We start from the raw sequence: 25,814 nt of genomic DNA on the forward strand, positions 1-25,814 counted from the left end.
CATCCATGCCTATTCATGCGTACAATCCAGCCATCTCCGCTCGCTTGCAGCGTCGGCTACCTCTCGAAGCCAGTCGAAGTCGGTCTGCAAGCAGATAGATATGAAGGCCCCCTATCCGTGTTGTCGTCATCGCTTTGAAGCAGACTCATTAGGAATCTAAACTGCCGACAGGTGTTTTTAACGCCTAACCTACTGGCAAGGTAGAAGCCCCATCAGGCTAGGATAATTCAGTCGTTTTCAGTCATGTGTGCCCCAGCCGCGTAGGTGTCATACTCAAAGTCCACTCAAAGTCCTTCAGGATAGCCTTAGTTCCTGGTTTAAGGAGCATTAAGCTCTTCTTATGCTTGTAGTCTCCGAGCTCTTGGACTAGTGGCTTCCTGAGTTCGAACGTATATCTGCCGCGGTGGGCTGGAGAGGTGTATTTGGTAGACATGGTTTGGTAGTGATTTTGGTGTCTTGGGTAGGACGGGCTGGTCTGGTCAGGGTACCTTGGCATCTGTTACACAGAAGACAAGGGCCGTTTCCTGTTGTATAGGGCGACGAGGCCAAAGAGGTTGTGACCATTAGGTTCGTGGCTATAGGGTTCGTGGCTGCAAGAGTCACAGTACAGTTCAGAGATCTTAGTAGCTATCTACGAACAGCTATTGACCCTGATAGACAACGCGTAGGTAGGCGTTCTTGAGGGTTGGGCTAGCAGATGCATTGCTACACCTCTCACACACTTTGAATAGGGATCGCACGCCCTAACTCTTATCAGAACATTGAGAACGGCTATATCACACGTTCTGCAAGCTTCCTCTTCTGTTGCCTGATGTTCTTTTCCGTGCGAAGACACTGTTTTATGGCAGATAGCACATTGTGATCAATGGCCGTCTCTAGCGTGATGATAACCAAGTTCAGTCCAGTCTTCACAGCTTCACTGTATACCATTTTCGGCTTCATACAGCGCCCGTTCACATTGAGGAGCTTGTATCCTTTCGAGTCCAACAAGGCCATGTGTTTCTCGACTGTTGGTTTGTCCATGTCAATTGTGCGGGAATAATCTCGCATTTCTCCATCTACCCATACTTTGATGGATAGCTTCGAGAGATCTGCTGGGGCGAGGTCCTAAGATATATTAGTCGGATTTTAGGTTGAGAAAACGCCTCTTCGTTACCGTCATCTCAGTATCGGCAACGCCGGTATTCTGAATAGGTGCGTCTTTCTCAGAGCCAGACGCTTGGGGCGCCACTGCCATGGGGTGCTGGCCTGCTGGCGCACAAGCTGCTTGATCTTGCGTCATCGTGAAGGAAGATTGGGAGCTCTGAGCCTTGGTGCAAACATCGTGATCGGGGATGCTTTGTCGGTTGGTATATATGTATCCAGCTTTACGAGTTCTGGGCCCGAGACACGTCCAATTCGTGGCGGGTGGCATTACACATAGGCCCCCATTTAGGCCCTCGTCTCAAACGCCATGCTCTGCATTCCTGAGCCTTACCTGGTGCGGCTATAGGAATAGGGGCAAGAACATGGCCCTCTAGCAGTCAAAACTCAAAACGTATTCTATTTTCTTCCGCAAAGTAAAGTACAGTACAGTATGACATGACAAGCCTCATTAGCCGCTTCCATCTTGGGAGGCTTTGACTTCCTTTGTTTACCTTTGGCCTTATACGATGCGTGACAGAGCGTGATCTTGTGTATTTCCTATCTCTCAAGAAGATCTGGTGAGCTTTACAGTCACTGAAGAACATTACCTAGCTCGAGCTCGTCACGGCTATCTTCTTCATTTCCGCCAACGCCCTGGCCATAGGCTATAGTATTTGGAACCCGCCGGCCTTTATCCGCCGCTCGGGAGTCTTGCTGTAGTTAAAATCGCACTACTTAAGTCTAGGAACCCTCATAAACCTGATCGCGAGTGGCTGCGGGCTGAGCCTACCCGCGTAAGTCACGATAGACCGCTGGCTGGCAATTATAGCCATCTTCGAGGGTCTGGCTCACGCCGCCATCTCTGGTTTCCAACGCAGTGCTTCATTTTCAAGGTAATCAATTCTCAATGCTTGTTCCACGCCTCCTAACTTGATCGTATAAAGCCGTTACAGACTCTGAATAGCCGATCATGCCCCTCGACCATTTAGGATCTTTTATGCCTTTGGCGCAGTATCACGGGCTAAAGAAACCAGCCATACTAACTCTGATATATCTTGCTCATTCTTGAAGAGGGGATGCTAGGACATATTTAGTAAAAGTAGACAAGTTTGGAGAGAAATGCGAGTCCAAAATTATTTAACTTCACAGCAGATTGGGTCATTGTGATCATCAGGAAATCGACGACTTCAGCTGACCAATTTCCAGGCTTGTGGGATGCAGGCTGGCCATCTAGGATGTCTATGCCGGTGAAGTGACTCATTACTTGACCCAAAGCTTCTACGTCTTCATGACAGGCTTCGGGGTTCTTCTCAGAGCAGTGTTCGAGTTCTGGTTCTCGAGTCAGCGCATATTTGCATTATTGGATTCTTCTACTCACTAATCTTGACGACTCCCAGCCTTGTTAGCAGAATGCTAGATCTTGATATTGAACGGTGGCAGATGCCGCTTTCTTCCGAGTGAGCCAAACACTTTACAATCTAGACAGCTACTACCTCCCCTTCTTCATGCGTGGGGTCCCAGGCATGTAAAATAACACGTACCTGGTGGAGAATGGCGACTAGTTCTCCTTCGTTTGGTCGGACGAGATTATGAGTTTCTCCAGCGATATCTCAGCATCCTCGAACACGATGTAAAATGCTCCGCCAAAAAGATACGAGTCGTGGTATTGGAGAAGGTTCGGATGCTTCAATAGTGATAGCAGGTCAAGCGTTTTTCTTCCCTTCTGAAAGGAATAACTCCGAACAAAGAACAAATCTCGAGTCGATGAGATCTTGCTCACAATCGTGCCGGTTTCTCTTAGCCGAAGATCATACCGCTTTTGGTATCGGTCCCAAGGAGACCTTTCCTTCGCCAACGGTGGCTGAATCAGATCAACAGAGTCGGAAGTGGTTGCTTCTTAGGACACAACAGGAAACCTCTGATGCGATGGCTTAAGCTTGTTCCTTCGGGGTTGAAGTTTGGGAGCCTTGTGGGTTTCTGTAAGCTTGATCGGACTACCGAAGGCATCGGCCCATTGATGACTTCCCGGAAAGAAAGTCCGTCGGTTCGGGTTATCCGCAGCCATCGCGTTCTTTTCAGAAAGCAACACGTTTAGTTTCGGTCGTGGTTGCTATTATTGTGGCTCGGGGTTTGTCACCGGACTGAGAAAGGAGTCACACGTGACGGACGGTCACATGTGTAGACGACAACGACATTTTACACTCTTGAAACGTGAGGAGACCTGGTTCTTGTCCTTTTCCTCTCCTCGCGCTACGTCTTGTATCTAGAAGTGACTCTAGCTGTGCTAGCAATAGATCCTCTTCTTGAGCGTACTCCCTAGCCTGATTGAGGCGTGAGACCCTCACATTGGCCAGTCTGGGAGGCCTGCCCTGGCACCGCCACCTCCGACACCACTTCGACCCCGTCGCCATGGCCCCCTCTGACCAGCAAACGACGCCAGAGCAGTTTAGCAGCGGCAATGCTGACCTTCATGGCACACCAGTGTAGTATAGAGGTAATGTCTGATGTTTATCGGTAGGTTATAGCTCATCGATTTCATTTCGCCTAATTTTCCTTCTACTCGAGCCATCCTCAGCTTCCGCGCTGTTGCTGTCAGAAGATGTCGTAACGAGGTCTGCTGAGTCTGCTCCATCACCAAAAGGTACGGTTGGGTGAACGTCAGGTAAAGGTTCTCCTGTATCCGCCTGCCTTTTACCTCTTTTATTCAGCAGATGATCCTGGAAATGCTGTACACCGCTCTGTAAGTCGGCCCGAGGACGTAGGTACACAGTGTAGGACTTGTCCTGACTGATCCTTTCGAAACAATCTCCAGCTGTTAACACTTTTTGATCTCTGTCCAAGAGAATCATTCCTTTCCTGATATACTTCGCAGCAACCCGCCGAATCTCAGCTGCTTCTTTTTCTTTTCCTTCTTTTGCATGGTGTGGGTCAACCCACATCGCATGCGCTAGAACCCAATCCACCCGCTTGAACGCTACTTTCACCTTACCAGACTGCTTTTGAGCCTCTTCATGACTGGCTTTCGCCAGATTCTGGTCCTCGTTCTTCGTTGACTGTTCAGTTTGCGATTTCAGGTCTTGTTCTTGCGTCCTCAGTGAGCCAACGCTATAATCAAGGTCTTTCAGTGCTGCCTGGAGCCTTTTCTTTTCTTCTTCGAGTCTTTCCAGGGAAGAAATCTTGTCATTCTCTCTCCGTGTGAGTTCGTTTAGCCTATTTTGAAGACTTGTCTCATTTTCTGCGAGCTCGGAAACTTCCCTTTGTTCCGCTGCCTCTGCATTGATGGCGTTGCTATCTGCTAGTCGATTGGCTCTTATCCCCTCGTCAAGACTATGCTGAAGTTGCTCCAGTTCTCGAGTTCTCTCACTGAGTTTCTCTTCCTGTTCTTTTAGTCGATTTAACCGTAAATTTGTCTCCTCTTCTTCTTTCGCTAGGTTCAGTAGTCGATTTTCTGCAGCATGCGCATTTTCTTCCGCTTTTTGGCAACGCTCTTCCCAATTGGACATAACATTGGAAGCCTCTGTCACTGCCATTGGCTGTAGACAGTCTGGATCGTTGGTATGATCTACTTCCAGGCTCCTCAATGGCTGTCTTTGCGCAAGAGGGAACTGATTCCATGGATGGCTCTCTGGAAACTCTTGTAGGTTGCTGATATCGATGTTAATGGTCTTACCGAAGAATGAAAAGTAGATCGATCGTTGGATAAAGAAGGAGGTCAGCGATGTGCCTTGTAGCGCGATAGGTTTGTGTAGTTTGTGCAAGAACATTGATGACTTGTCTCGACGTTGATCAAGGTCATTCAGAACTCCACAGCGGGTTGGCAGTGCTACTGCGACATTGTCCACGTCTAGCTCCATAACGCCATGCTGAGGCAGGGGCTCTGCTTTGCTAATGACATGAATAACCTGCGCCACGCTGTCATCAAGGCTCTCGAAATTGTATTGATCCGGCTTCCTAATTGTGCGGAGGAACCGAAGGATCATTTCTTGGTCTGGGTTGCGTCGCCGTAATTCCTGAGTCTGCTCAGTGCGGAAACCAAAGCCCTCGGCGACGGAGGCGAATGAAAACAACACTGTGGAGTCAACTTCGCCTTCTTTGACTCCTGCCAGCTTCCTTTTACTCTGTTTTGGCATGTCTCGGTACTCCCTCAAGGCAAAAAGCCAGAGTTGTCGATACATAATATCCAACTGATCCGAAACACAGGGATGCGCGATTTTGAAAGAGGCGTTGGATGTTTGGACCGGACATCCAACGGCTGGAGGCAAAGGCTCCGAGAACACCTCTTCCAGGGCAGATTGTATAGTCTCGCGGCGCCGTGGCCGTACTATTAGCTTCATGCAGTCTGACGGCCCCTGGAGGTACTTCAAATTCTCGAAAAACCCGAAAAGAGACGGTGTCAAACAGTCTTTAGTGGCTTCACAAAGATTGATCCATATGCTCTCTCTCTCTTGATCGGTAAAGGCTTTGAAAATCATACCGCCCTTGATGCGTCCGCGAAGCCTGTCGGCATCCTCAGCCGATGCGCCAGGTGCGCTCAGCTGTATAGCCTCCACGTCTTCTCGTGTAAGTCTTCGCATAGCACTTTCCTTCTTTTCAAATACATGATCATAAAAGTTTCTCATGTCTTCGAGGCAGTGGAGAAGCAGCTGTCTCTATTAGCTGTGTTTTGCAGCAACATTCGATTGAGCTTACGTCATGGCATTTCAAAGAGATCATCTTATTGATGGCACTGAGTCGCAGTCCCCCATACAATGCCGGGATATTTTGGAACGAGTCAAACGCTGGGGCGAATTGCGGGTGGTTGTAAAGTTGCTGAAGTCTTTCCTTCTTGTTGGTCGATTCTGATGATGAGGCTAGACGTGCCCACCACCGCATCTCGAAATACAAGTTCTTTGTCCCGAAACGCCCTTGCAACTCCCGAATCTTGTAGTAGAACTCGCCATCGTCTGGCTTCTTTTCGTTGGTGTATTCATCGATCAGTGCGCATCTCAGCTCCGAACTGATGTCTTGTCTAGCAGTGATTGGTAATTGTCAAGTGACGCTTGGGCGAAGGACTCACCTGACGGATACAAGTCAACCGTCCAACACTTATCCGGATGCTGTACTGCTTGTCGGGCGGCCTCTACCCGGTGCCTACCCCTGAGACACTCTAAACGGAACCCCGGGGGCAAGTCAAGCTTTAGATGCTTCCCTGGCGAAACTGATGATATCCTGTCCGTGGATACGCCGGATAGCTCGAGGTGCTGGCGAAGCTGGCTCTCGTCGATTACAGCCGGGATCCGATTTGCGAGCTCGTCAGGCCGGCAACCCCTCTCAAGTCGGAACATGCGCTTGAGTCGCTCGATATTCTCTTGACTTACTCCCCCCCGACTGTGGAAATGACAGGGCATCGAGGCTGACACTCACGGTTCCTAGGTGCTTCAGGGATTTTTCAGCCTCTATCTGCCGTGACAGGTACTTGAGACTGGTTCGAGCCATAGCGATTAACCGATGCTGTAATGCTAGGATTGAGTAGCTTGAGGTGGGCGCGTCCCGCCTCGCGGATGTGGGTTTTGGGGTGAGGGATTTATTACTTGGGCAGAGAAAGGGTCGATTTTGACTCTTTAAGTGGGACGGGATTCTGTCCTTAAATAAATCAACACAAAAAGGCCTTGAATAAGGTCTTGAAAAAGGCCTTGTTGGTGGCCTTCCGACGCAACAAACACGTTGCACATCTCTGGCGAGACATTCTTAAAGGATTATACACGAGCGTATGTAGACGTCGACTTGCCCGCTCCAAAAAAGTTAACCCTTCAAGTACTGAGCTGCTACAGTACAGTAGAACACAACTTGAACCAAACAATTTTGGGCCTTCCTCTTCACGTAAATGGCGTCTGAATCAGATAACCGTCGAACCTGGTTTCCCGGAGCCCATCGTGTACTGATAGACTCGACTGGAGATTTGATCAACACGCCGCTTGCAGGACCAGGAAACTTAGAACAGATCCAATCTCAGGATGAGCTCCATATGATAGAAGCTTCTGCCCAGTTCAGCCATAAGAATCGTCAAGTTGACAAGAGCCCAGTCGGCCCCTTTCCTGACAAACCAAAGAAGCTTTCAATGCAAAGCAATCATGCTGCACAACCAGCAAAGGCCACTCCTGCACCGACGCATGAGAGATATCAAACGCTTTATGAGATTCAGTTTTGCTGTAGCAACTTCTTCCCTGTCGCACAATCCGTTTCTACAGCCTCGGAAGAACTTGTTCTAATCCAAACTCTAACAGGGCTTGATGCCGAAGACCAACTACAGTGCATTAAAAGAATCCAACACCCCCGGTTTTTGAAATGCCAGGACATCTTTTCAGTTGGGGAGTTTCAAAAGGTCGCATTCGAGTTTATGCCAGTATCACTCGCAGAGTTTGCGGGCAACCCTCTCATAAACGAGCTGGTGCTTGCGTCGATTGTCGGACAGGAAAGTTTGCGTCCAATCCATCAAGCTCTCCTTTATTAATATGCGTAGATCCTAGAAGGCCTCTCCTATCTGGAAGAAGAACCATCTTCGAGCATGGTCATCTTACGGCTTCAAACTTACTAGTCGATGCGTCGGGGAATATCAAGATTTGTAAGTAACCACCATTGAACCTGATGCCACCCAACTTACACAAGCTGCCAAGGGGGCTATGAACGGTCGCAGCGTTTCTCAAAGCCTGGATCCGACATCAAGGCTCTCAGCGTTATCATGATGGAGCTCATGCAGGGTTATGCAAAGGAGGATGGCATAGTGGGCATAGATGATCCGAATCGCTGGCCATATGACTCGGACGCGGTTCAATTTTTGTCGATGACGACGTTTGAAACGAAGACAAGTAAATTCCAGAACGCAAGAAGGCCTATTCCGTCTTAGCCGTATGTTTTTCTGACGTGTAGCAGCACGCGCTATTGCGGTGCTCTTGGGGCCCCAGCCGGATCAAGGGTGCTGTTTCTCTTGTAAATCTGTGGTCAAGTCGAGGATACAAAGTGTCCTTCTAGAATTGTGCGCTAGCATACAAGTAGCTTCCCTGTGCGCCATGTTCCACTGAAGTATCAACAATGCCATCCCCCCCCCTAGAGACATGATTTTAAAGGGTTATTGGCATTTTAAGACGCAAAACATCTCATGATGTCATCGATTATTCTATGTCTATCTAGCCACCATCAGTTGATCACCCATTCACTCGTTGGTATGACCCGTTCATGGCATAAAGTGTACTAGGACGGAGCATTTTGGGTCACGGCATGTACCGTAACATGTTGTCTCAGGATTTAGAATGTATTGGAATATGCGGTACTAGAATGTTGAATGCACTAGAATGTGATTTGTTATAAGACGTGAAACGTCCTAGCACTTGAATAATTATAGGATATTTGGGATCATGAGGTAGACGTTGTTCCAGATGCTACGTTGCGATAGGATCTAAGATATCCTGGGATATTGAATGTCCTAGAACATTGGTTGTCTTGAACTGCCGGTTGTCACAGGTTGTTGGATGTCGTGTGTGATGAATTGTCCCACAACGCGGACTGTCGTGGGTCACTGCACGAGTTGGGATGTAGTAGCTTGAGATGTGGATCATCTTGTGATGGACTGTCCTCGGATTTGGATTATCGTGAGCCGCCTTATTCTGAATTGAGAAGCATCTTGGAATGTAAAATCTCAAAACTTGGAACATCTTGAGACATGCTGAATGACCGCCTTCATGTGTTCAGGAAACGCGAATCTCGACCTTTTCGATTTCTCGCGAAACTCAAGGTCTTGGCTAGGCTCTATTCTTTGAAATGTGTTCTGTTGGAGAAATGCGAGATTATTCCCTCACAATTGTCATGTCATTATCACGCTAATACTGTCGGAGCAAACATTGGCCATTTCGTTTCCCACAGCCGTAATATGTATCCACTCTCAAAGTGGGCCCGCCTCTATTGAGGGCGGCTGCCGTGGTCCTCAGATCCAGACTCCGTCGCCAGCTGCCCGGCTCCACCCATCATTCTCCCCCCGGGATGGCGCTCTTTGCCTTGCTGGAAACGGAAACCCGTCACCTTATGGCCAATCAACTTCCCCAGGGACTCCGGCAGGAGAAGTGTTGTGGGTGCATGAGCTTTCTATTTGTCATCAGAGGAGACTGCAGAAACGGACGGAGGCTGGACAGGCGAGCTTACCTTGGCTTCGATGTCCTGACGCCAGCTTAAATTGGCCGACTCGTACGAAACGAAGCCTCCATCTTCAGTGAAGGAGACATAGAGAGCAAGCTCAACTCCCCCTAGATTACTGTAGTCTTCGCATTTCGCTAGCAAGGAGCCGATGTTCCTCCTGAGCATCTTATTTTGTCGATCAACTTCGTGGGTGGTCATCGTGTGTCTTGCTTGTAAGAGCATACATCACAAAAGCCATTTCGTCGCCCTTACGGCCGTATTTAAGTATTGCCCTGCACAAGGCCTCGTGTCTTTGAGTCGGCTTAAGGCCTTATTATGGGACACAAACCAAGTCGTCGATGGCGATCGGCGTGCTTTTTTTAGAAGGTGGGTCATGAATTGGGGGCGGCTGCAGCCTCCCAGGACAAAGGCCAGGTTAAGGTCCGATGTACACCAGCAAGACCCCATTTCAGACCTTGAACCCCTTTCGAAAGGCAGCTTCCTTGGCAGATGCCAGAGCAGCCCCAGCTACGGCTCCTGACTGCTCTGCTCCTAGTATGACGAGGGTCATCATTTGGCCCGCTTTCTCTTCCTCCCCTTCCCTTCATCGGTCATAGTTGCCGCAACACTATTCGTTGGCCGGCAGTGTGCGCAGACCCCCGGACTGTCGACCGAGTCCGCATTCTCGTGCAACACAGGGCCGACTCGAAAGTCCACGTGAAGTGTTTGGACTTTAGTCCGGATGCCGCACGTCCCACGGGATCGCTTCTGGCATAGGAGGACGCAGGAATGCAGCCGATGATGAATCCTTCAGCGCACGCCCCACCGGTTCCCAGTGCGGTTTGTTTCAACACGCAGTCCGGGCGAGTCTGCGAGTCTTGGCAGGGGGTGGAGTGGCGCCTCCCGCGCTGCCATGATAGGGTTCCGTATCCTCGGGACGACCTAAGAGATGGCTGGTTAAGCGGAGAGTTCCGCCGTAGCCGGACATCTGCCAGAGGCAATGCAAAGATCGGCCAGGCCGGCCGCAGACCGGCAGGGAAGGGCAATCACGGGATGCCTTCTCAACCACTTGGGGTTCAGGTCTCTTCATACATGCCCGAAATAATTAGTACGACTACATAGGACAGGACGCCTGTACTCGCTAGTTCGATCCTTAAAGGCGGAATCTATTTTTAATTTGCCCGATCCGTTGAGACTGATGAGCAGAAATGGAAGCAGCTGATAATTTTGAAAGGAATGGTCAGCTTTACTACTGTTCCTACCAACCTTTCCCACGTCACCTCGAAGGCAGGCGATGGACTGAGCTTGCTCAATACGCAGATCTGAAGATAGCCCGTAGTGTACAAAATACATAATTGCAACCGCGCTCTCCTTATGTGCAGCAGACCTCTCAAGTCGCTTCTTCCATACAACGGTATGCTCAACCTGTCAGTCGAGAGAGCCAAGATAACAGCGTTACTCAGACACCTATCGAACCAGAAGGCACAGATCCGGCCAGGGGCTTCGCGAGTGTGAAGCCTGGCCCATGTCGGTCGCCGAACGGTGTCGTAGGACTAGCAACTGTAGGCTCATGATCCGACTTCGGAGCTGTAGGCTTATTGCTGCGCCTCCCAACTCCACTCTGATGAAGAGCGATGCTTTTGAAGTCTTGGGACAACTGTTGAAGGGATGTCTCGCCGAATTGCTCACCAGCCTGCTTCAGCGTTTGACCAATGCCTCGGTTTGTGCCGTTTAGCGGCTTGCCATTCGTGGAAACCATGAACTGGATCGTGTCATCGCCTTCCGCGTGATTTTCGATGTTGCTGATTTGCGACTCCAAGACGGTATCGACATCCGAACAGAACCCCAGGCAGTGCCTCAGAGTATTGGCTTCACTGTAGAGTCTGTCGAGCAGTGCGCGGTCTTCCGCCGAGTGCATTGCCGTCGGGCCGGTGCCCAGACGCTTGGTGATAGTTCTCTGATGCTTTTCGAGTTGGTCCAGGGTGATGCGCATGTGGTCCCTGCAAGCCTCTAGTCCGTTGCCGAGAAGCATCTTGGAGGCTGAAATGTGGTCTCGGATGCTCGGAGCACCTTGGTTGCCCCCGAAGAAGTCGATATGGAGCTGTTCAATCTGCTGAGAAAGCACGGCGCAGAACTGGATGCCCTTTTCCGTGCTCAGTCGTTCTTCTTCTACGCGTTGACGAACGTCCTCACCCGAATCCGAGCTAACAACGGTACGATTTGCCAGGACTTCCAACTTCTGCACTATACTCTGTAAATGAGCCTCCAAATCGACAGTGGTGGTTGCGACCAAGTCCCGACAGGCCTGGATGGCCTCGGCGGTTGTGGCAGATGCGCGATTAGCAAGGATCAGGAAGACCAGGAAGGCAAAATGGAGAGCACTTACAGGTTCGCGAAGCTAAGAGCGACGGTCACGGTTAATTTTTATCCGATTAGCTGCTGCCGAAAGCCTTCAATGTCGTCGCCACCGCTGCACTTGAGCTTGAGTCAGTCGCGGAAGCTCGCCCGGTCAACGCCAGACCGCGAGCAGTACGTCAGCAGCTCAGCTTCAACGTCATCGCAGGCTTGCTTGCACTGTTCTAGCGCGAGTCTGAGGGCCGAAAGGTCGACATCTGAATCGAGATCGCCCATCTCAGAGATTTTCTGCAAAACCAAAGTCAAGCCCTCAAGCTCCGTCAGTAGCTCCCGGACTTGGCGAGGGAGGGAGCCGAAAGTCTGGATCGTGTGGAAGAGCTTCCTGCCGGACTTGAAGGGAAAGAGCGATAGGGCTAGCACGCCCGACGCCAATCCAATTGGCTCTGCCATCATATCGGAGGCAAATTGACTTCAGTGTCGGGGACGTAGGTTGCTTGGTGTGGGTGAGGGAATCACTGGGACCACCTGAGAAGTATGGGGTTCTCCGTCAAGTTTAAATGACGTGAGGCAGCGCTACGGAAGACAGGTGATACATAAGCCAGCTACGCGGGTACGCCGATGCTAGGACGGTGGGTACCCTGGAGCCCTAAATAGGCTAATCAAAGCCCATTCCTTCGGCTTTCGTTGATCCCCAAACGGTCGGCTCGTCTAGAGTCCAACTCTCGCGACGTCTCGTGCCTTGTCGTTTCAACAACCGACTATCCGAGCTCGATGAGTTGCGGCCGAGGCGATGGGCGGCAACTGAAATGGAATCCATGTCGATCAGCACCTTTCAAAGCCTGTCACCATGCTCAACATTTGCGGTAAAGACTGGAGAAGAATGTGCAATCGAACCTTCGCTGTTCGATCCAATTACCCCTTGGCGTGCTAATCCTACAGCCATTCAACTCCTCTTTAGTGGCTGGGTGACGATATGTACCCGAATGTACAAAGACAAGCTTTAAACTAAGTCATTGACAACTGGAGAAGTCGCAAAGGCTCTCCGACAAGAGTCGGAACGTCGGACCCTTCCTTCACTCACAGAAGGCACCTCGTATGATCAAGGGTTCATTTGGACCGATGTTTGCTGGAGAGTCTTCCACGGCCACGAAACCTAGACCAGCGACACCGGAGGCACGATCTCTTGAACACAACAACGGAAGCAGCCGTAGGCGAAAGGCCAGATAAGGTTCCCCCGCAGTGCGAAAACGCCCCACGGCCGCGAACGCCCCACGGCCGCGACTGACAACGAGTCTATAGGAAAGGGCCAGTGCTTCACGGAGCGAGCCGATCGGGAGGAAAAGTAAGTCCGTACTACAAGGGAAGGCCATGATTTAAGCAGTATTGCTATCGAATCGCTGCTTACTACTTCAGAAGTCTAACCAATGTTCCGCCGCCAGTCGTTCTGGATGTTGCTCCGGCTTTATTCTCTTACGAAGGTGCTCTACATGTTCGAACAGCCGCCCGCCTTGTTCGCCTGGCCATCAACATCGTATGCTGATGCAAGTTCGTGCTGCGAGCTTAGTCGATCAGGGTGCGTCTCGGCTAGCGTTGTTTCGTGAACAGCCACTACCTGCTCTAGTAGTGTGATAGCCTCTTTTATCCGCCCGTCGGCTTGGTATGCCGTTGCAAGTACGTACTGCGATGCCAGTCGATCAGGGTGCGTCTCCGCCAGCGTTGTTCCGCAGACTACCACTACCTGCTCAAGTAGTTTGATGGTCTGTCCGTCCGCTAGGTATGCTGATGCGAGTGCGTGCTGCGACGCCAGTCGAGATGGATACGTATCTGCCAGTATTGTCTCGGCCAGTCAGATCTTTTTGAAGTACCCTTCTTTCCGGCCCAAGTTTGCTAAACCTCAATTTGGGACTAAGCACGACGTCCACAGTACAAATATGCAGCGCTTCACGACCAAGGGGATAAGATCTACCCATTCTCGGTCTCCCAAGCCATGCTGACCATGTTTGCTAATAGACAAAGCCCGCCTCCTTCAGCTTCCCGTACCTCGACGCGTCGCCGCACTTGCAACACAGGTTTCCGGGAGCCCTTCAATAGATGTACGTGACTCTGTGGGTTTTGCTGCACAGCTGTGATGCAGCTATACCCATAAATTAATCATTCATATGGTCGCAGTGTCGAATACTACCCTCACACAGCCCGATGCAAATCTCGCAGACAATGCTGTTCTATCACAAGACGATTTATCTTTCAGCGAGCGGTCGGTCCGGCAGAGGTACTTTCTGCTACGTAGGCGCAAACACGTCATAACTCACGGCATCATCAGGCCGGCCATGGAGGTCACGCCCACTGACGGCCCTGCCAGGCAGGGTCATGAGCCCGAGACCACTCATGCCTGGTCCAGCATGGGTAATCCGGTCTTGGGGTTTGACACCAGCAAATCTACGGAACGATGCAGGGGCAAGGCTGGCGACAGAGCTCCATCGCGGAAGACCGCAGCATTTCGTCAGCGACACGCGAAGCATCGCCGAAATACAAAGTTATCCATGATGCTTCGAATCTTGCTGTAGGTGACCAGCAAACCGCAGATTCACTGTGAGCTACCAGGCACGAGAAGATCTAGCATATTCATCCACGGCCAAATAGCCAAAACATTAATCAGCGAATGACCAACGCCTACAACGCAAGAATATGACATGGGGGTGTTACAACCTTGTATTTTTATGTGTGCAAGCCACACTCCTTGCAGCATTAAATGAGATAACAGATGTTGAATATGCGCGAAGACTTGATAGAATGACCGTGAAGCTAAAGTTGCTAACCTTAGAAACAGTTCGTGAAGGAAAAGCTACATGGCTACTGCAACCTGTCAAGATCTGGCAAATAGAAAATGATCATGGTATTCCGAAGGTCATTACACGATTACAGCCCTTCGGGGACATCTTTAGCCACACAGCGTCCAGACACAGGTCGCTTGAACAGAGCGGTCAACCCAGGATACCCACTATACCAGCAAGCGCATGTGTCGCTACCCAAGACAGGTCGGTCAATGATTGCCATGGTATCTGTACAGGTCACGATACCCTCATTTTCGAACCACCGATCAGCCCGGCTTCCATGGCCGAAGGAGACGATGTAAGCTCGGCATTCTTCATCCAGAATGGCTCCATTCACATACAGTCCACAGCTCCTCAATATGGACTCAAATCTCAAGCGACAGTATTCCTTCTGTTCTTCCAGAGTCTGGCCTTTCGCAAGTGAGACAGCGCCCCGACATGCCTGGCGCGTGTATGCAACGTCAAGGAATAAATATTCGCCTTCGTACTCGATATTGATACCTACCGACCACCTTAAAGTGGTTCGCATACTTAATCCCGAAATAGGAGCCGCAATTATTGTGTTCAGAAGTTCTTCATCAGAACAAAAGTTCTCAATACTTTGCCTAACAAATGACTGTGGAATAGTAAGGTTCGCAAAGGAGCACTGGGGGCTAAATCGCATCACTCTAGAACTAGATGGTGAAGGAGCAAAGGAAGATAGAGATAATGAGTGCGGCTGCGTGTCTCTACTTGGTTCAGGACTTGATATCGATGGGACCAGCGTCCAGGCGTGTGAAGAAGGGGGTTGCGTGAAGTCTGGGGTACCTGACGCGTCAGAAGAAGGGATCCAGGGTGTAGAAGGCTGTGACGTTGTGGAGTAGGAATCACTTTGGTGTGTTGGAGGTTGCTGGCGAGTTGAAGATGCTGCGGTACAGGTGCAAGAGCTACTAGCTCGTGCCGACAACGTGATCGTAAGTAATGAGAGAAGTGTGATGAAGGTCATTTTCGAGGCATTGACGGCAAATGTCTAAAATTTAGCGGCTTGGAATAGCTATTTATGAGGCTTTCATCTGTGAACGCTCCTCACACCCAAGGAAATATTGGGACTAGGGACCCATCGTAGTGAGTCACATCTCATCTGCAAAAAGCCTAGTTTCAGGACTGTTCTTGCAACCGTAAGGTAGGGCCTTTTTTGGCGCTTGTCAACATCCCTGTTCAAAGGGCCAGTGAGCTTTCGGGCCCCTAAAGATGTCCGCGGTTGGTTCACCTGATCGCCCAAGACCCATTCTTTGTGCCTGTAGTAAAGTACATACAAGGAAAGCTGATCGTTTTGTTTCCTTCTTAGAAAATATTCTCAGCTTGATCAGTGTTCACTGTAATGCTCCTTATCCCAGGGCACATTACTGCAAGAAAATTACGTCAACACAATGTCACCAGTCGCCGACTGCAGCAGCCCTTCTCGACCTACTATCCGGCTTGCTGAGGGCCCCGTGGACCAAATGTTCATCAAGAATGCAGTCACACTTGCGGACCAAAATCCTAAGTGGTCAGGGGTCTTCTTCGCTAAGTTCCTTGGTGGATACTATGAGCAAGTAGCACTGGGAAATTGCAGCGATGAAGGGGATGCTGCAATGGAGTCTTCGTCCTTGCGGGATCCTGAAACCGAGATCCTACTTCACAGGATGTATCTCCGCGCCGCTGAAAACTATCGCCAGTGTCACCAGCTTCAAGACGCAGCTACTGATCTCGAAGTGGCTGGGATTGACGGCTCAGCCTACCTTACTGATCTTGTTGAAGTCCTCAAGCGGAACAGCTGGGCCCAAGCTGAGATTGCAGCTGGCATAATCCGAGATGCTCGATGCCTAAAGCGGCTCCGTATAGAGCAGTCGACTCGGAAGTAGTCAACGACCTTGGCCGTTCCCTAATCACAAGGCAGAACTGTAGCGAACGAGTATTTGCCTGCAATCTAGTAACATTTCATGTCGAATTGCAGAGTTAGGTGCCATCAATGCCTCAGACGTAGTAGACCAACGTGCCAGATTCTAGAAAATACGCAACGATTATCACTCCTGGAGCTAGGCAGCCCTGCATGAAAACAGTGCAAAGGTTTCGGATTTTCCAGAGGGAGAAATGCCGCAGGGTATTGAATGATGAGCCGCACGGGAGAGTAATGCCGCACTTGGGCACCTAAAATTAAGGATAGAACATATTCTATGGTGATTGACTACCAAGTATAGTGGGTCAAGGAAGCGGATCAGAAATCAACTGCTGGTACTTATCCCAAGCTTGGTGAAGCCACCCGAACCCCCCATCTCCTTCAATTGAAGGTCGACCGTCCCATTCAAAAAACATCCATGACACTGGTTGCCCGTTCACCCTCACCATAGTACAGTGAATTCGGAAACTTCCCTTATGGCGACCAGCCAGGGCAGAAACACCTTCACAGAAGTGTTCTCTTTCAGTCAGCGCAGTGCTGGTTTCCCGATGCTCTATCGTACGAACCCCCCAGCTAGTGGCATTCTCATCCCCCTCGTCATAGTTGTACATGAGATAGCTCCTCATGCAATCTGAATCCTCGAATAGAAGGGCGTTGTAAACACTAGTGACAGCTGTAGCGTCATCTTGCTTTGCCCACGCCCAGATGTTTATAATGATGCTGGAGTCGTTTAATTTGGCCTCACAAGTGGCTTCGTTGTACGAATGGGGAAGAAGAATGGCTCGGAGATCAGAAGTATCAAGATCGTACTGCAAGTCTCCATCCCATTCCAAACATACCAGTGCAAGATAAATCACCTCGCCTGAGAGATCTTCGCCGTCATAAAGAGCTTTCAGTCGTGGGCCGAGAAGTATCCAAGTGCCGGGAAGAGCGCATCGGACTATTTTAGACCAAACGAGCCCATGCACGCGCGCTCTAGTATCGGTTAAACTGATCAGCATACTGGAAAATCGGGTTGAAATGTGGTCCAGTTTCTAGAGTGACTTGGTACGGGGCCGTCACTTATGTGCTTCATGAGAACGTAGGTCCAGGAATCTGGCCCTCTGCGGGCCTCGCGATGCACGCGTCGCATCCTAGACTCAGGACCGTAGCTGGGGCCTGCTCGATAATTATCTCCCCTACGACATCCACGCGTGTCATGGATGGTCCCCACCAGTATGCAGCGCCTCTTTGGAATTGCCCTTATCTGGGGTCCTCGTCTCGGTCACATTATGCCCGGCCTGTTTTTTTCACGATTTCTAGCTGCTGACCTTACGAGGTGATTAGCGCGGGATATGTGTTGCCTAAAGGCGCGGCTATTACAGAAATTCGCCCAGTCATGACTCGGAATACATACAGCCGTTGCGGCAATCAGTCTTATTCAGTCAAGCGGAGCATAAGTTAGACAGCAGTGGGAGTCCCGGGCCGTAATCTATGTTATTTAGCCACCGATTTCCATTTTTGGCCGCGTTTGATGCTCCCCCAACCTTTGAAGAGTCCATTCTGTAACATAACTCCCGATGCTTCAGATGCTGCTATCCTTTGAGAACTACTCGGTCTCGGAGTGGCATCACGTCTAGCAGGAGTAAATGGCAGAAGGAATAAGCAAGCAGGATTTTAAGATCATAAGGCATCAGGGATCACTCGAGTGCCGTTGAATAAGGACTCGTTGTCGGACCTCGAGAAGTATTGGTCTCGAGAGACTCCATAGATGAGCGTCGACACTGAAATGGGGATGTTACAAGACCGGGCGACTTTCCCCCTTCATTGAAACAGCCGCGAGCCTTGCGTGAACACACTATCAAGCGCAGCAGCTACAGTGGCACACTCGCACTATAGATTTAAAGTTCGTTAGGTTAGATAGCCGGTAGAGAGAGTTTGTTTGGCAGGAGGAGGGCGTTAGTACGACGGCCGAAAAATTGGGTGTTGATTGGTGTGTTACAGGGCCGCGAAGACAAGACACGACTGCAGCTGTTCACTTGGAGGTTGATGTTTTGTGTTCCAAGATGAATGGTGTGCGAATGCGTTCCGCCTACCCTCTACCGACTCTGCGGAACTTTCGGGCTCAAATTTTGCGTGGTTCGAGATATCGAATGTGGTAGTTTACTTTGATTGTATATTTACGCTTACGTTCGCCATCCCACTCATCTCGCCATTCGCAATTCGGGTCACGGTTTCCACCGGTATTCCACATACTACGAACCCATATTTTGGTGTGCTGATAGGGCACATGACTGTGATCCCTCCTGGAACATGGATAGGTTGCATCAGCTTCATGAACACAAAAGTGCAGCTACAGCTGTAATCAAAGTTGCCAAAACCTTCCGCGTGGTTCTAGTCGATGAGCCTCAGATGCGTCTTCCTTCTCCTATTGAAGACATCCAATTTCGTGAGGTGATCAATCATTGATGATGATGCTGGGGACTCAATTGATGATCATAAATCTTCTCGGGCGCCGGGCTGACTATCGTCGGCCTGATTGGGATAGGAACCAGTGGGGGGCCATTGGTAGCGGACTTGTCAAAAGGGGAAACAACAAGTGGTACAGAGGAGTAGTTTTCCGCGTCAGAAGCCGAACTGACAGTGGCCTCGCTGATTTGTCGAAGATGACCAGTATCGTGGTTGCTTATGCTGGAGACCGTGGGCCATACGCGATCCCTCATTCCAACGATCGTGTCAACAGGACTGGCAACACCATGGGCTGGGGACTCTGCGAGGTTGTAGGGGCCAAGTACACCCGATGAATCGGAGGGGGACAAAATCTCCTTGTCTGAGACAGAGCCATAATAGTATGTTGGCTGGATAGACGTTGGATAAGGCGAAGTGCCGAAGTGCGTATGCTTGTCGATAATTTCCATGGGAGACAGACCTGTGTCGGAAAGCTCAGGGGGTCTTGAGGTATCTGAGCGGTGGATGTCAGTCTACTGTTGCTGAATTGGAGAGTGTAAGAATCACCATGGAGCTCTGCAAAGGGGGTGCCCATCATTTCGGAATGTGGCATGGCAAGTGGAGTTGGGATTGGAGATGAAGTCGGTTCTTGCGCCACTGGTACGTCGGGGTTGGAGGGCGTGTCAACCTCCGTCGTGACTGTGCGAGTCTTTTCTTCGGTTGGCTGGCCTCTGATCCAGGACAGAATACGGTTGCCATTATACTCGGTGTGAGTGCCCCGACGGCGAATCTTGCGCCTACGCCAAAGGCAGACGCTTCCGAGAAACGCAGTAACGCAGACCAGTCCCAGTGTGACTCCCAGGGTAGGGCCAATCCATCTTGGCATGCCGCCGCCGCCGCCGGAATCGTCCGTGCTGTCTCTTCCATCACTGCCTGGCGTAAAGCGCGGTCGGTCGGCCTCGGTGGCTCTTGAGTAGGGATACCAAGTTTGGATCTTCGACGTCGGGTATGATACGGCAAAGACATTGGCTAGTCCATCATCAGACCACCCCAAAGGGCTGGGAGCCGTCAAGATGGCTCCTCCTGCAGCACCGCCGCCAATGACTTCCCTTACGGCCGCGGGAACGCCATAGTCAGCGTGTCTCTCTGGGTCGTAGCTTTCCATCCAATGGCCACTTGTCAAGTTGTAGACCTGAATGAGATCAGGAAGGCATGTGAGATGATCGCCAGCCTCCGAGGTCATTCCGCCAATGACCATCATCTGGTCGGGATAAGGCATAAAGCATTTGTGCCCGTTCCGGCCACGACCTGGCCTACCGTCGCTGAGCCTGGTCCAGGTGAAGGAGGGAAGGGACAGGACCCAGATCTCATCGTTCATCTCCACTTTGGGGTCCACGCCGGGATAGCCTCCGTAAATATATATGTTGAAGCTGGACTGGTCTTGGGCGGGAGCCACCACAGCACATGCTCTCGCGCGCGCCGTCGGACCGTCTGAAGTAGCCTGTCTGTACCAGGTGTTGTTGGCGATATCATAGATGTCGACCGTACTCATGAACTCGTCGCTCTCTGCCTTCTGTATACCTGTCAACACCGATTTTGAGCGGAGCCGCAAAGACCCTAATGACTTACACTTTGTGTGGGATTTTCTGACTTGCGGGCGCTTGTCAACCAGTCAGGGTAGGTGACGCCTCCAACAACCACCAGGATGCCTTGTTCCCCCACCGGAACCCAAACCACTTCAGGGTTCGCCCGGCTTCGAATTCCATCCGGCAAGGTATTATTGGTCCATTCAAGAGTTGTCTGCGTTGCCATGTCGAGAGTGAGAAGAGTGTTCGAGGTGTTGAGGGCATTTTGTGAGACGTTTGTGTTTCGTTGGAAGACTGGGCCCCAGTCTGGTGCTCGAAGCCCGCCGAAGTACCATGCCATATTCTCAGACGGCGCGCTGACCGCTCCACCGTAGGCGACGTATCGTGTCATACCACTCGGAAGCGTATTCGAGACGAACCCTGCCTCGAACTGATTCCTTACCGGGCCGTATTGATAGGCCTGGTAGGTCAGTGCATCGTCTGCACGCGGGGGCTGATAAGCATCCGTTTTCTTGACCAAGCCTCCATACAGCGACAGCTGGGCACTGTTGACGAGCATGGCCCCGTCATAGTAATTCGGTGCGTCGTTGTTGGTGTTTCCTACGCCGCCACGGGCTTTGGAGATCGTGCCGAAGAGTGCCGTGAAGTTGTCGGACGACTGGAATGGCTGGCTGAAATTCAGAGTGTACATGAGGCCGAGAGGGTTTTCTGACAGGCCGTCAATGCAAGCCGGGATGGTGAAGATACACTGCCACTGACCTTGTTGTTCAGGGGGGCCATACTGTCCGTTCGAAAGCCCTTGGCTCCAGTACAGGAAGCCACCGTCGAGGTACACTGTGTCTCTGATAACGGCGCCTGAAGGACGAATTAGCAAAGGCAGGTCAGAGAACACGGTCGATCGGAGCGAACAAACCTCTTGGTTGCGCCCATAGACACATCGAGGCATTGACTTGGTTTTCGGTCCACCCCTCGAACTGACCGAACACCACCCTGGAAAAGGCGGCGACGAAGCAGATGGCCAGCATGCGAACCATGGCTGGCAGGGAGTTTCCGATGTTGGGCACGAAACAAGTGCGGCATGAGGATTTCTGCACTGCGAGAGTCCAGCCCATCTTCCTGCGCCAGATGCTGCGTGTGACGACTCCGGGTGCAGGCAGCCAATGCAGGTGTGCTGTCCTGATCTGGGCACCTACTGCTACCAGACGATCAGGGCACTTGCGGGTCACATCAGTATCTGTTGTAAGCCCCCACCGCTGTATGGCGTTTCTGATCGGCCTTGTGGAAGGCTCGTCAGCACGGGCAAATTGAGGATCCACGAACCAACAGGCAATCGGGGTGTTCGGCAGATACCCATGGCCATGCCGCACATTCTCTTGGGGGAGGACGGCCAAGCGAAAGATGACCCCACGGAGCTGCTGACCAAACAGGGAGAGCCAGGACCAGGCTGGGTAAGGGTGCCGTCCTTCTGGACACGGCGGTTAGAGGAACAGTACAGAGCACTCATCGGCTGGACCGAGGAAGGGCAATTCTCGGACATCGGAGGATGACGACCACCGAGAGCAGTTGGTCATTTCGGCAAGTCTTCAAGGATGTTGCTTAGTCCTTTTCACAGGGGACATGCCAGATTTGATGTGCCGTAGTCTGCATGGGAGGTGGGGTTAGGCTACGAGTAGTGGGGCGAGAACCCTCAGTCAATGCGAACATGGTCACAACGGGCACTAGCGCGGGGTAGGACTACTCACAATGATCGAGTCAGGAAGATACCCTACATTCGTGGCGGGTCACATGACGGAATCTCGAGCGCAAGGCCCCGGTCGTGCGCCCGGAAGCTACGGGACTGTCGCTTTGTTTCCAGAGTAGGACAAGCTGGATGTTGATCTGGTTGGGGCTGTGGGACGAAAGAGGCAGTTGGCGCTAGCACCACAGCTGTTTTAGTGGACACAGCAGTTAAAAGCGACGATCAACTTTTTCCGAGGAAGCTTCCGCGTCCCTCTCGGGCCAACAGCCAACGACCGACCACCAACGACCAACCACCAACGTCCAATCTATTGACCGATGACAAATGCAAACCCTTCATTTCTCTTGATTGCCGCAGTCTTCGTAATCCTCACGTCTAGTATCTGACAGAAACGAAAAATATGACAGCCCGTCGCCTATTGCGATATGGGCCTGTAGCTTGATGGCCCCGAACACCATGTAGGGCCTCTTGACTCGTGTGAGGGGACCAGCGACCCTCGTCATAGGATCGATGGCGAGGGCAACCCTCAGGGCACCGGCTATCTATCTCATCGGTGCAACGGAGCAGCATCGGAAGCGATCGTCACTATTGCTTGCGCCCCGCGCGATAACATGGACCCTCCAATCAGCCTGCTCTTGCCTTCACCAGTCCTCGACCAACATCCGAGAGGAGTCAGTCATGGGACCAAAAGCTCGAACAAAAAGTCAGTCAATGAATCGCAGCGTGGGTATGTATGCTGCCACCCGGTCGTCTTGTTGGCGACTTTGGACCCCGTAATGACTGTGGCCGGAAAGACGCAGTATCAACATCATCCCCGCAGTCCTAGCTGTAGGCTCATGTGAGAAACACAGTCCTCCATACTCCTTGTAGGCCACGTACGCTTCGCCAAGATGTCACGAAGGCCAGCTCAGGCTGGTGTGGAAGACGCTAGCCACGGAGATTGGACGTCCCGGAATCACCCATCTCGGGCATCATCCTCTTGTACAGCGATGCTCGGCAAGCGAGGCCCTTTGAGTCATGCCATATGGCAAGCAAGTTGAGCCGGTATCAAACGTCAGGTTCCAACACAACGGATAAGTAGGCCGAGAGACGTATAGCGTGCAGAAGTATGATTACGGGTGGATCAATATTCCCTGACGATCGCGACCACAGGGTATAGACTGTCGAGTCTTGATGAACTTTCAGTCAAGTCTCCAGGTCATGGAAGTTCATGTCCACTATACACCGCAGCGTCCTTGCCACGGGATGTACATAAGATGGGAAATATCAGGCGCCGTTGTCGAACACATCCCGCCTCGTTCTTGTCCCAGACCTATGCACCCTTTGTACTCGCCCACAATGAGATGGCACATCCTGACCGCCGGCGTGTTCGCGGCTCTTGTCGACTCAACACCACAATATGACCTGTGTGCCGGTTACTGTTCTATCAAGGCTGGCTACTCTTCCATCCCCACTTCAGGACAGTGGTATGTATCGCATCCCGTTCGAATGGACGCCAACAGTGCCGGCGGACGTACCGCTGATTTTTCAAAGCTCTCCCGAGACGACGTATGTGACGGAGACAGTCGTCGAGACCAGAACTGTCACTGAAACCGAGAATGTTGCCACCACCGTGTAGTAAGTCGATGTACCGTGGCCTTGCCTGAAAGCAAACGCGTCGCTAACATCTATCCTAGCGAACCGACGACTGAGCGTATCACCTTGATCGCGATCTCGACCGTTTACATCACGGATGACTACACGGCCACGGAGGTTGGGACCTAGAGCACCGTGTTGTCAGGGATAACATCCTATCCGGCCACGATCACTACATCTGTGTGAGTCTCAGGCCGATACTCAGAGAATTCCTACGCGTTTTTCTGACCTATGACAGCTGCTCACCTACGCCCGTATATGGCCTCTCCCTGGGAGTTGACCAAGAGCTTGTCGACCTCGAGCTGGGTACCCTGGACCGGCAGACGGACTGCACTTACTATACGACAACAATCTGGACGACGGCCGCGGTTGAGACGAGTGGCAACATTGCGTCGACCACTCACGTTCAAGTCTCTTCGTCGCCAGACCATTCAACGGAAGATGTGACGCAAGTCACCACCAGCACGTTGCCCCGTCCTGTTGACTCTTCTGCCCCTACGTATGCCTCCCATGCGTCCTCGGCTGCCACCACATCACCGCATGCCCTGCTCCGACAAATAATCCGAGAAGAAATCTGGAAAGCCCGTATGACCGGACCTCCAACAGAACCTTTGGCTGCGTGCCTGGCTTTGTTTGTAATCCGCCAAAGCCTCCGGGATGCAACCTCTGGGCCGACTCTCCGGCTGACAATTACGTATGTGAACTGAGATACTGTATCCACTCCCCGCCCTATTCAACAGTCCACCGGCCAGAGGGCGAAACGGGACGCGTTCCGTTGGATGAAGAGTACTTCAACCTGAACGCACATGCCTTTGGTCTCCCATACTCCATCTTCGAATCCTACAGCATGGACAAGAACGAGTATGCCGAGGCGAACACCATGACAACTGGGAATCGGGTTTCTGCGATGGATCTCTCAGTGCTCCCAACCCCTTCGTCTCTCCCTGTGCAACCCGCGCCCCCTCCCAGGCGTGGTCTGCCAAGGCACGAGCAGCGCCAAGAAGACGATGGACCAACGGCTCCTGCGGTGTGTTTTGACGACTGCAACAACTGCTACAAGGAAGCACTAGCAGTAGGCAAGTCCCCTGCGCTCTGCGTAGCCAGCTCCCAGTTTCAGCAGGACTTCCAGCTCTGCATATCCTGCATCGACGCGAACGCAGATGATGGGCCCGCAATCCGCCGCCTCTACGTCGACCAGAAGTTCGGTCAGTTTTTAAACTTCTGCAAAGGCCTGGAGCCGGTTCCGGCAAACTCTACGTCGTGGATGGTTACTCCTTCTGGACCAATCGCCACTTCAAAGCTCGTCACTGAGACCCAATCGCAACTACCTGGCGAAACAATCACACCTGTCCAGCCGATTGACCTGACGCCAACCCCGACACCGAGCACCAAGGAGACCTTCGGAGTCAGTACCACTGATGCTCCTCAGGAGACCTCCAACTCCGACGCCTCTCGCTCTGGTCGGCCAACCTCCTCCATTTCTGGCACCGAAGCAGCCCAATCAACGACGGAGTCCAGGTCGCTGTCTGTGGACCAAGACAGCCCAAGGGAGACAATCGCGGAGCCAGAATCAACGTCTGTAGATCGAGACCATCGTCCTGAGACTACTGTCCTGGATAGCCCAGCCCCGGAGGCGACCGTCAACCCAGGTACGACTTCCATCGACCAGGGAGGGCCTGGGTCTAGACCCGAAGGCGCCACGACCGAAGCCCAGCCGAGTCAAAGTGGTCAAAGCAGGGATCGCATAGAGACAATCAACCTTGACGATCCTACCACGAACTCAGCAACCGACTCCCTCGAAGCAACTCCGACCAGGTCGAGAGGCTTTTCATCATCCGCAATAGCAACCCCCAGTAATGATGCCGGGCCTGGAGGAGCGCCCGATAGCGCGACCCCGACACAGAGCGAAGCCGTGGGAGAACAGTCAACGGCTGCCACGCCGTCTTTTGTGACGGGCGCATCATCGTACCTCCACATTCCGGTTCTCTGGGTGCTTGCACCACTAGTAACCGCCATCTTCACCCACCGGCTACTCTAGGCCAACGTGTGCATCT

At 51.7% G+C, this 25,814-nt stretch overlaps 9 protein-coding genes across 9 annotated transcripts; 4 read left to right on the forward strand and 5 right to left on the reverse strand.

Annotated features, from left to right (window-relative positions):
• Positions 1-241: 241 nt before the first annotated feature.
• VDAG_09124 (uncharacterized protein) lies at positions 242-1,282 on the reverse strand (the record flags this gene model as incomplete). The annotated part of the gene is made up of 2 exons (XM_009655426.1): positions 242-496; positions 1,157-1,282. The coding sequence occupies 2 exons, from the start codon at positions 1,280-1,282 to the stop codon at positions 242-244; spliced, it is 381 nt and encodes a 126-aa protein (XP_009653721.1).
• Positions 1,283-3,441: 2,159 nt separating this feature from the next.
• VDAG_09125 (uncharacterized protein) lies at positions 3,442-6,600 on the reverse strand (the record flags this gene model as incomplete). The annotated part of the gene is made up of 4 exons (XM_009655427.1): positions 3,442-3,626; positions 4,115-5,772; positions 5,873-6,128; positions 6,483-6,600. 4 exons carry the CDS (start codon positions 6,598-6,600, stop codon positions 3,442-3,444), a joined length of 2,217 nt encoding a protein of 738 aa, XP_009653722.1.
• A 2,457-nt stretch (positions 6,601-9,057) lies between these two features.
• VDAG_09126 (uncharacterized protein) lies at positions 9,058-9,489 on the reverse strand (the record flags this gene model as incomplete). Its single annotated transcript, XM_009655428.1, has 2 exons — positions 9,058-9,240; positions 9,298-9,489. 2 exons carry the CDS (start codon positions 9,487-9,489, stop codon positions 9,058-9,060), a joined length of 375 nt encoding a protein of 124 aa, XP_009653723.1.
• A 928-nt stretch (positions 9,490-10,417) lies between these two features.
• VDAG_09127 (uncharacterized protein) lies at positions 10,418-12,075 on the reverse strand (the record flags this gene model as incomplete). Its single annotated transcript, XM_009655429.1, has 2 exons — positions 10,418-11,668; positions 11,785-12,075. The coding sequence occupies 2 exons, from the start codon at positions 12,073-12,075 to the stop codon at positions 10,730-10,732; spliced, it is 1,230 nt and encodes a 409-aa protein (XP_009653724.1). The 3' UTR covers positions 10,418-10,729.
• A 669-nt stretch (positions 12,076-12,744) lies between these two features.
• On the forward strand, positions 12,745-14,189 carry VDAG_09128 (uncharacterized protein; the record flags this gene model as incomplete). Its single annotated transcript, XM_009655430.1, has 6 exons — positions 12,745-12,832; positions 12,925-12,967; positions 13,125-13,198; positions 13,258-13,399; positions 13,636-13,718; positions 13,795-14,189. 6 exons carry the CDS (start codon positions 12,745-12,747, stop codon positions 14,187-14,189), a joined length of 825 nt encoding a protein of 274 aa, XP_009653725.1.
• A 1,676-nt stretch (positions 14,190-15,865) lies between these two features.
• Positions 15,866-16,339, forward strand: VDAG_09129 (uncharacterized protein; the record flags this gene model as incomplete). The annotated part of the gene is made up of 1 exon (XM_009655431.1): positions 15,866-16,339. One exon carries the CDS (start codon positions 15,866-15,868, stop codon positions 16,337-16,339), a length of 474 nt encoding a protein of 157 aa, XP_009653726.1.
• Positions 16,340-18,815: 2,476 nt separating this feature from the next.
• On the reverse strand, positions 18,816-21,924 carry VDAG_09130 (uncharacterized protein; the record flags this gene model as incomplete). Its single annotated transcript, XM_009655432.1, has 5 exons — positions 18,816-19,211; positions 19,283-20,374; positions 20,431-21,095; positions 21,367-21,582; positions 21,708-21,924. The coding sequence occupies 5 exons, from the start codon at positions 21,922-21,924 to the stop codon at positions 18,816-18,818; spliced, it is 2,586 nt and encodes an 861-aa protein (XP_009653727.1).
• Positions 21,925-23,448: 1,524 nt separating this feature from the next.
• On the forward strand, positions 23,449-24,250 carry VDAG_09131 (uncharacterized protein). Its single transcript, XM_009655433.1, has 4 exons — positions 23,449-23,588; positions 23,659-23,742; positions 23,802-23,942; positions 23,999-24,250. Exons 1-3 carry the CDS (start codon positions 23,464-23,466, stop codon positions 23,887-23,889), a joined length of 297 nt encoding a protein of 98 aa, XP_009653728.1. The 5' UTR covers positions 23,449-23,463; the 3' UTR covers positions 23,890-23,942; positions 23,999-24,250.
• Positions 24,251-24,298: 48 nt separating this feature from the next.
• On the forward strand, positions 24,299-25,798 carry VDAG_09132 (uncharacterized protein; the record flags this gene model as incomplete). Its single annotated transcript, XM_009655434.1, has 1 exon — positions 24,299-25,798. Exon 1 carries the CDS (start codon positions 24,608-24,610, stop codon positions 25,796-25,798), a length of 1,191 nt encoding a protein of 396 aa, XP_009653729.1. The 5' UTR covers positions 24,299-24,607.
• Between the last annotated feature and the right edge of the window lie 16 nt (positions 25,799-25,814).

This window comes from Verticillium dahliae, genomic scaffold (assembly GCF_000150675.1).
Source record: "Verticillium dahliae VdLs.17 supercont1.23 genomic scaffold, whole genome shotgun sequence".
Classification (NCBI taxonomy): Eukaryota; Fungi; Ascomycota; class Sordariomycetes; order Glomerellales; family Plectosphaerellaceae; genus Verticillium; species Verticillium dahliae.

Bases quoted from the DNA above. Each gene is read 5' to 3' on its own strand.
- VDAG_09131 (XM_009655433.1), top strand. From the start codon at position 23,464: ATGAGATGGCACATCCTGACCGCCGGCGTGTTCGCGGCTCTTGTCGAC. The intron at 23,589-23,658 runs GTGGTATGTATC...GATTTTTCAAAG, and splicing joins TCCATCCCCACTTCAGGACA to CTCTCCCGAGACGACGTATG. The intron at 23,743-23,801 runs GTAAGTCGATGT...CATCTATCCTAG, and splicing joins AATGTTGCCACCACCGTGTA to CGAACCGACGACTGAGCGTA.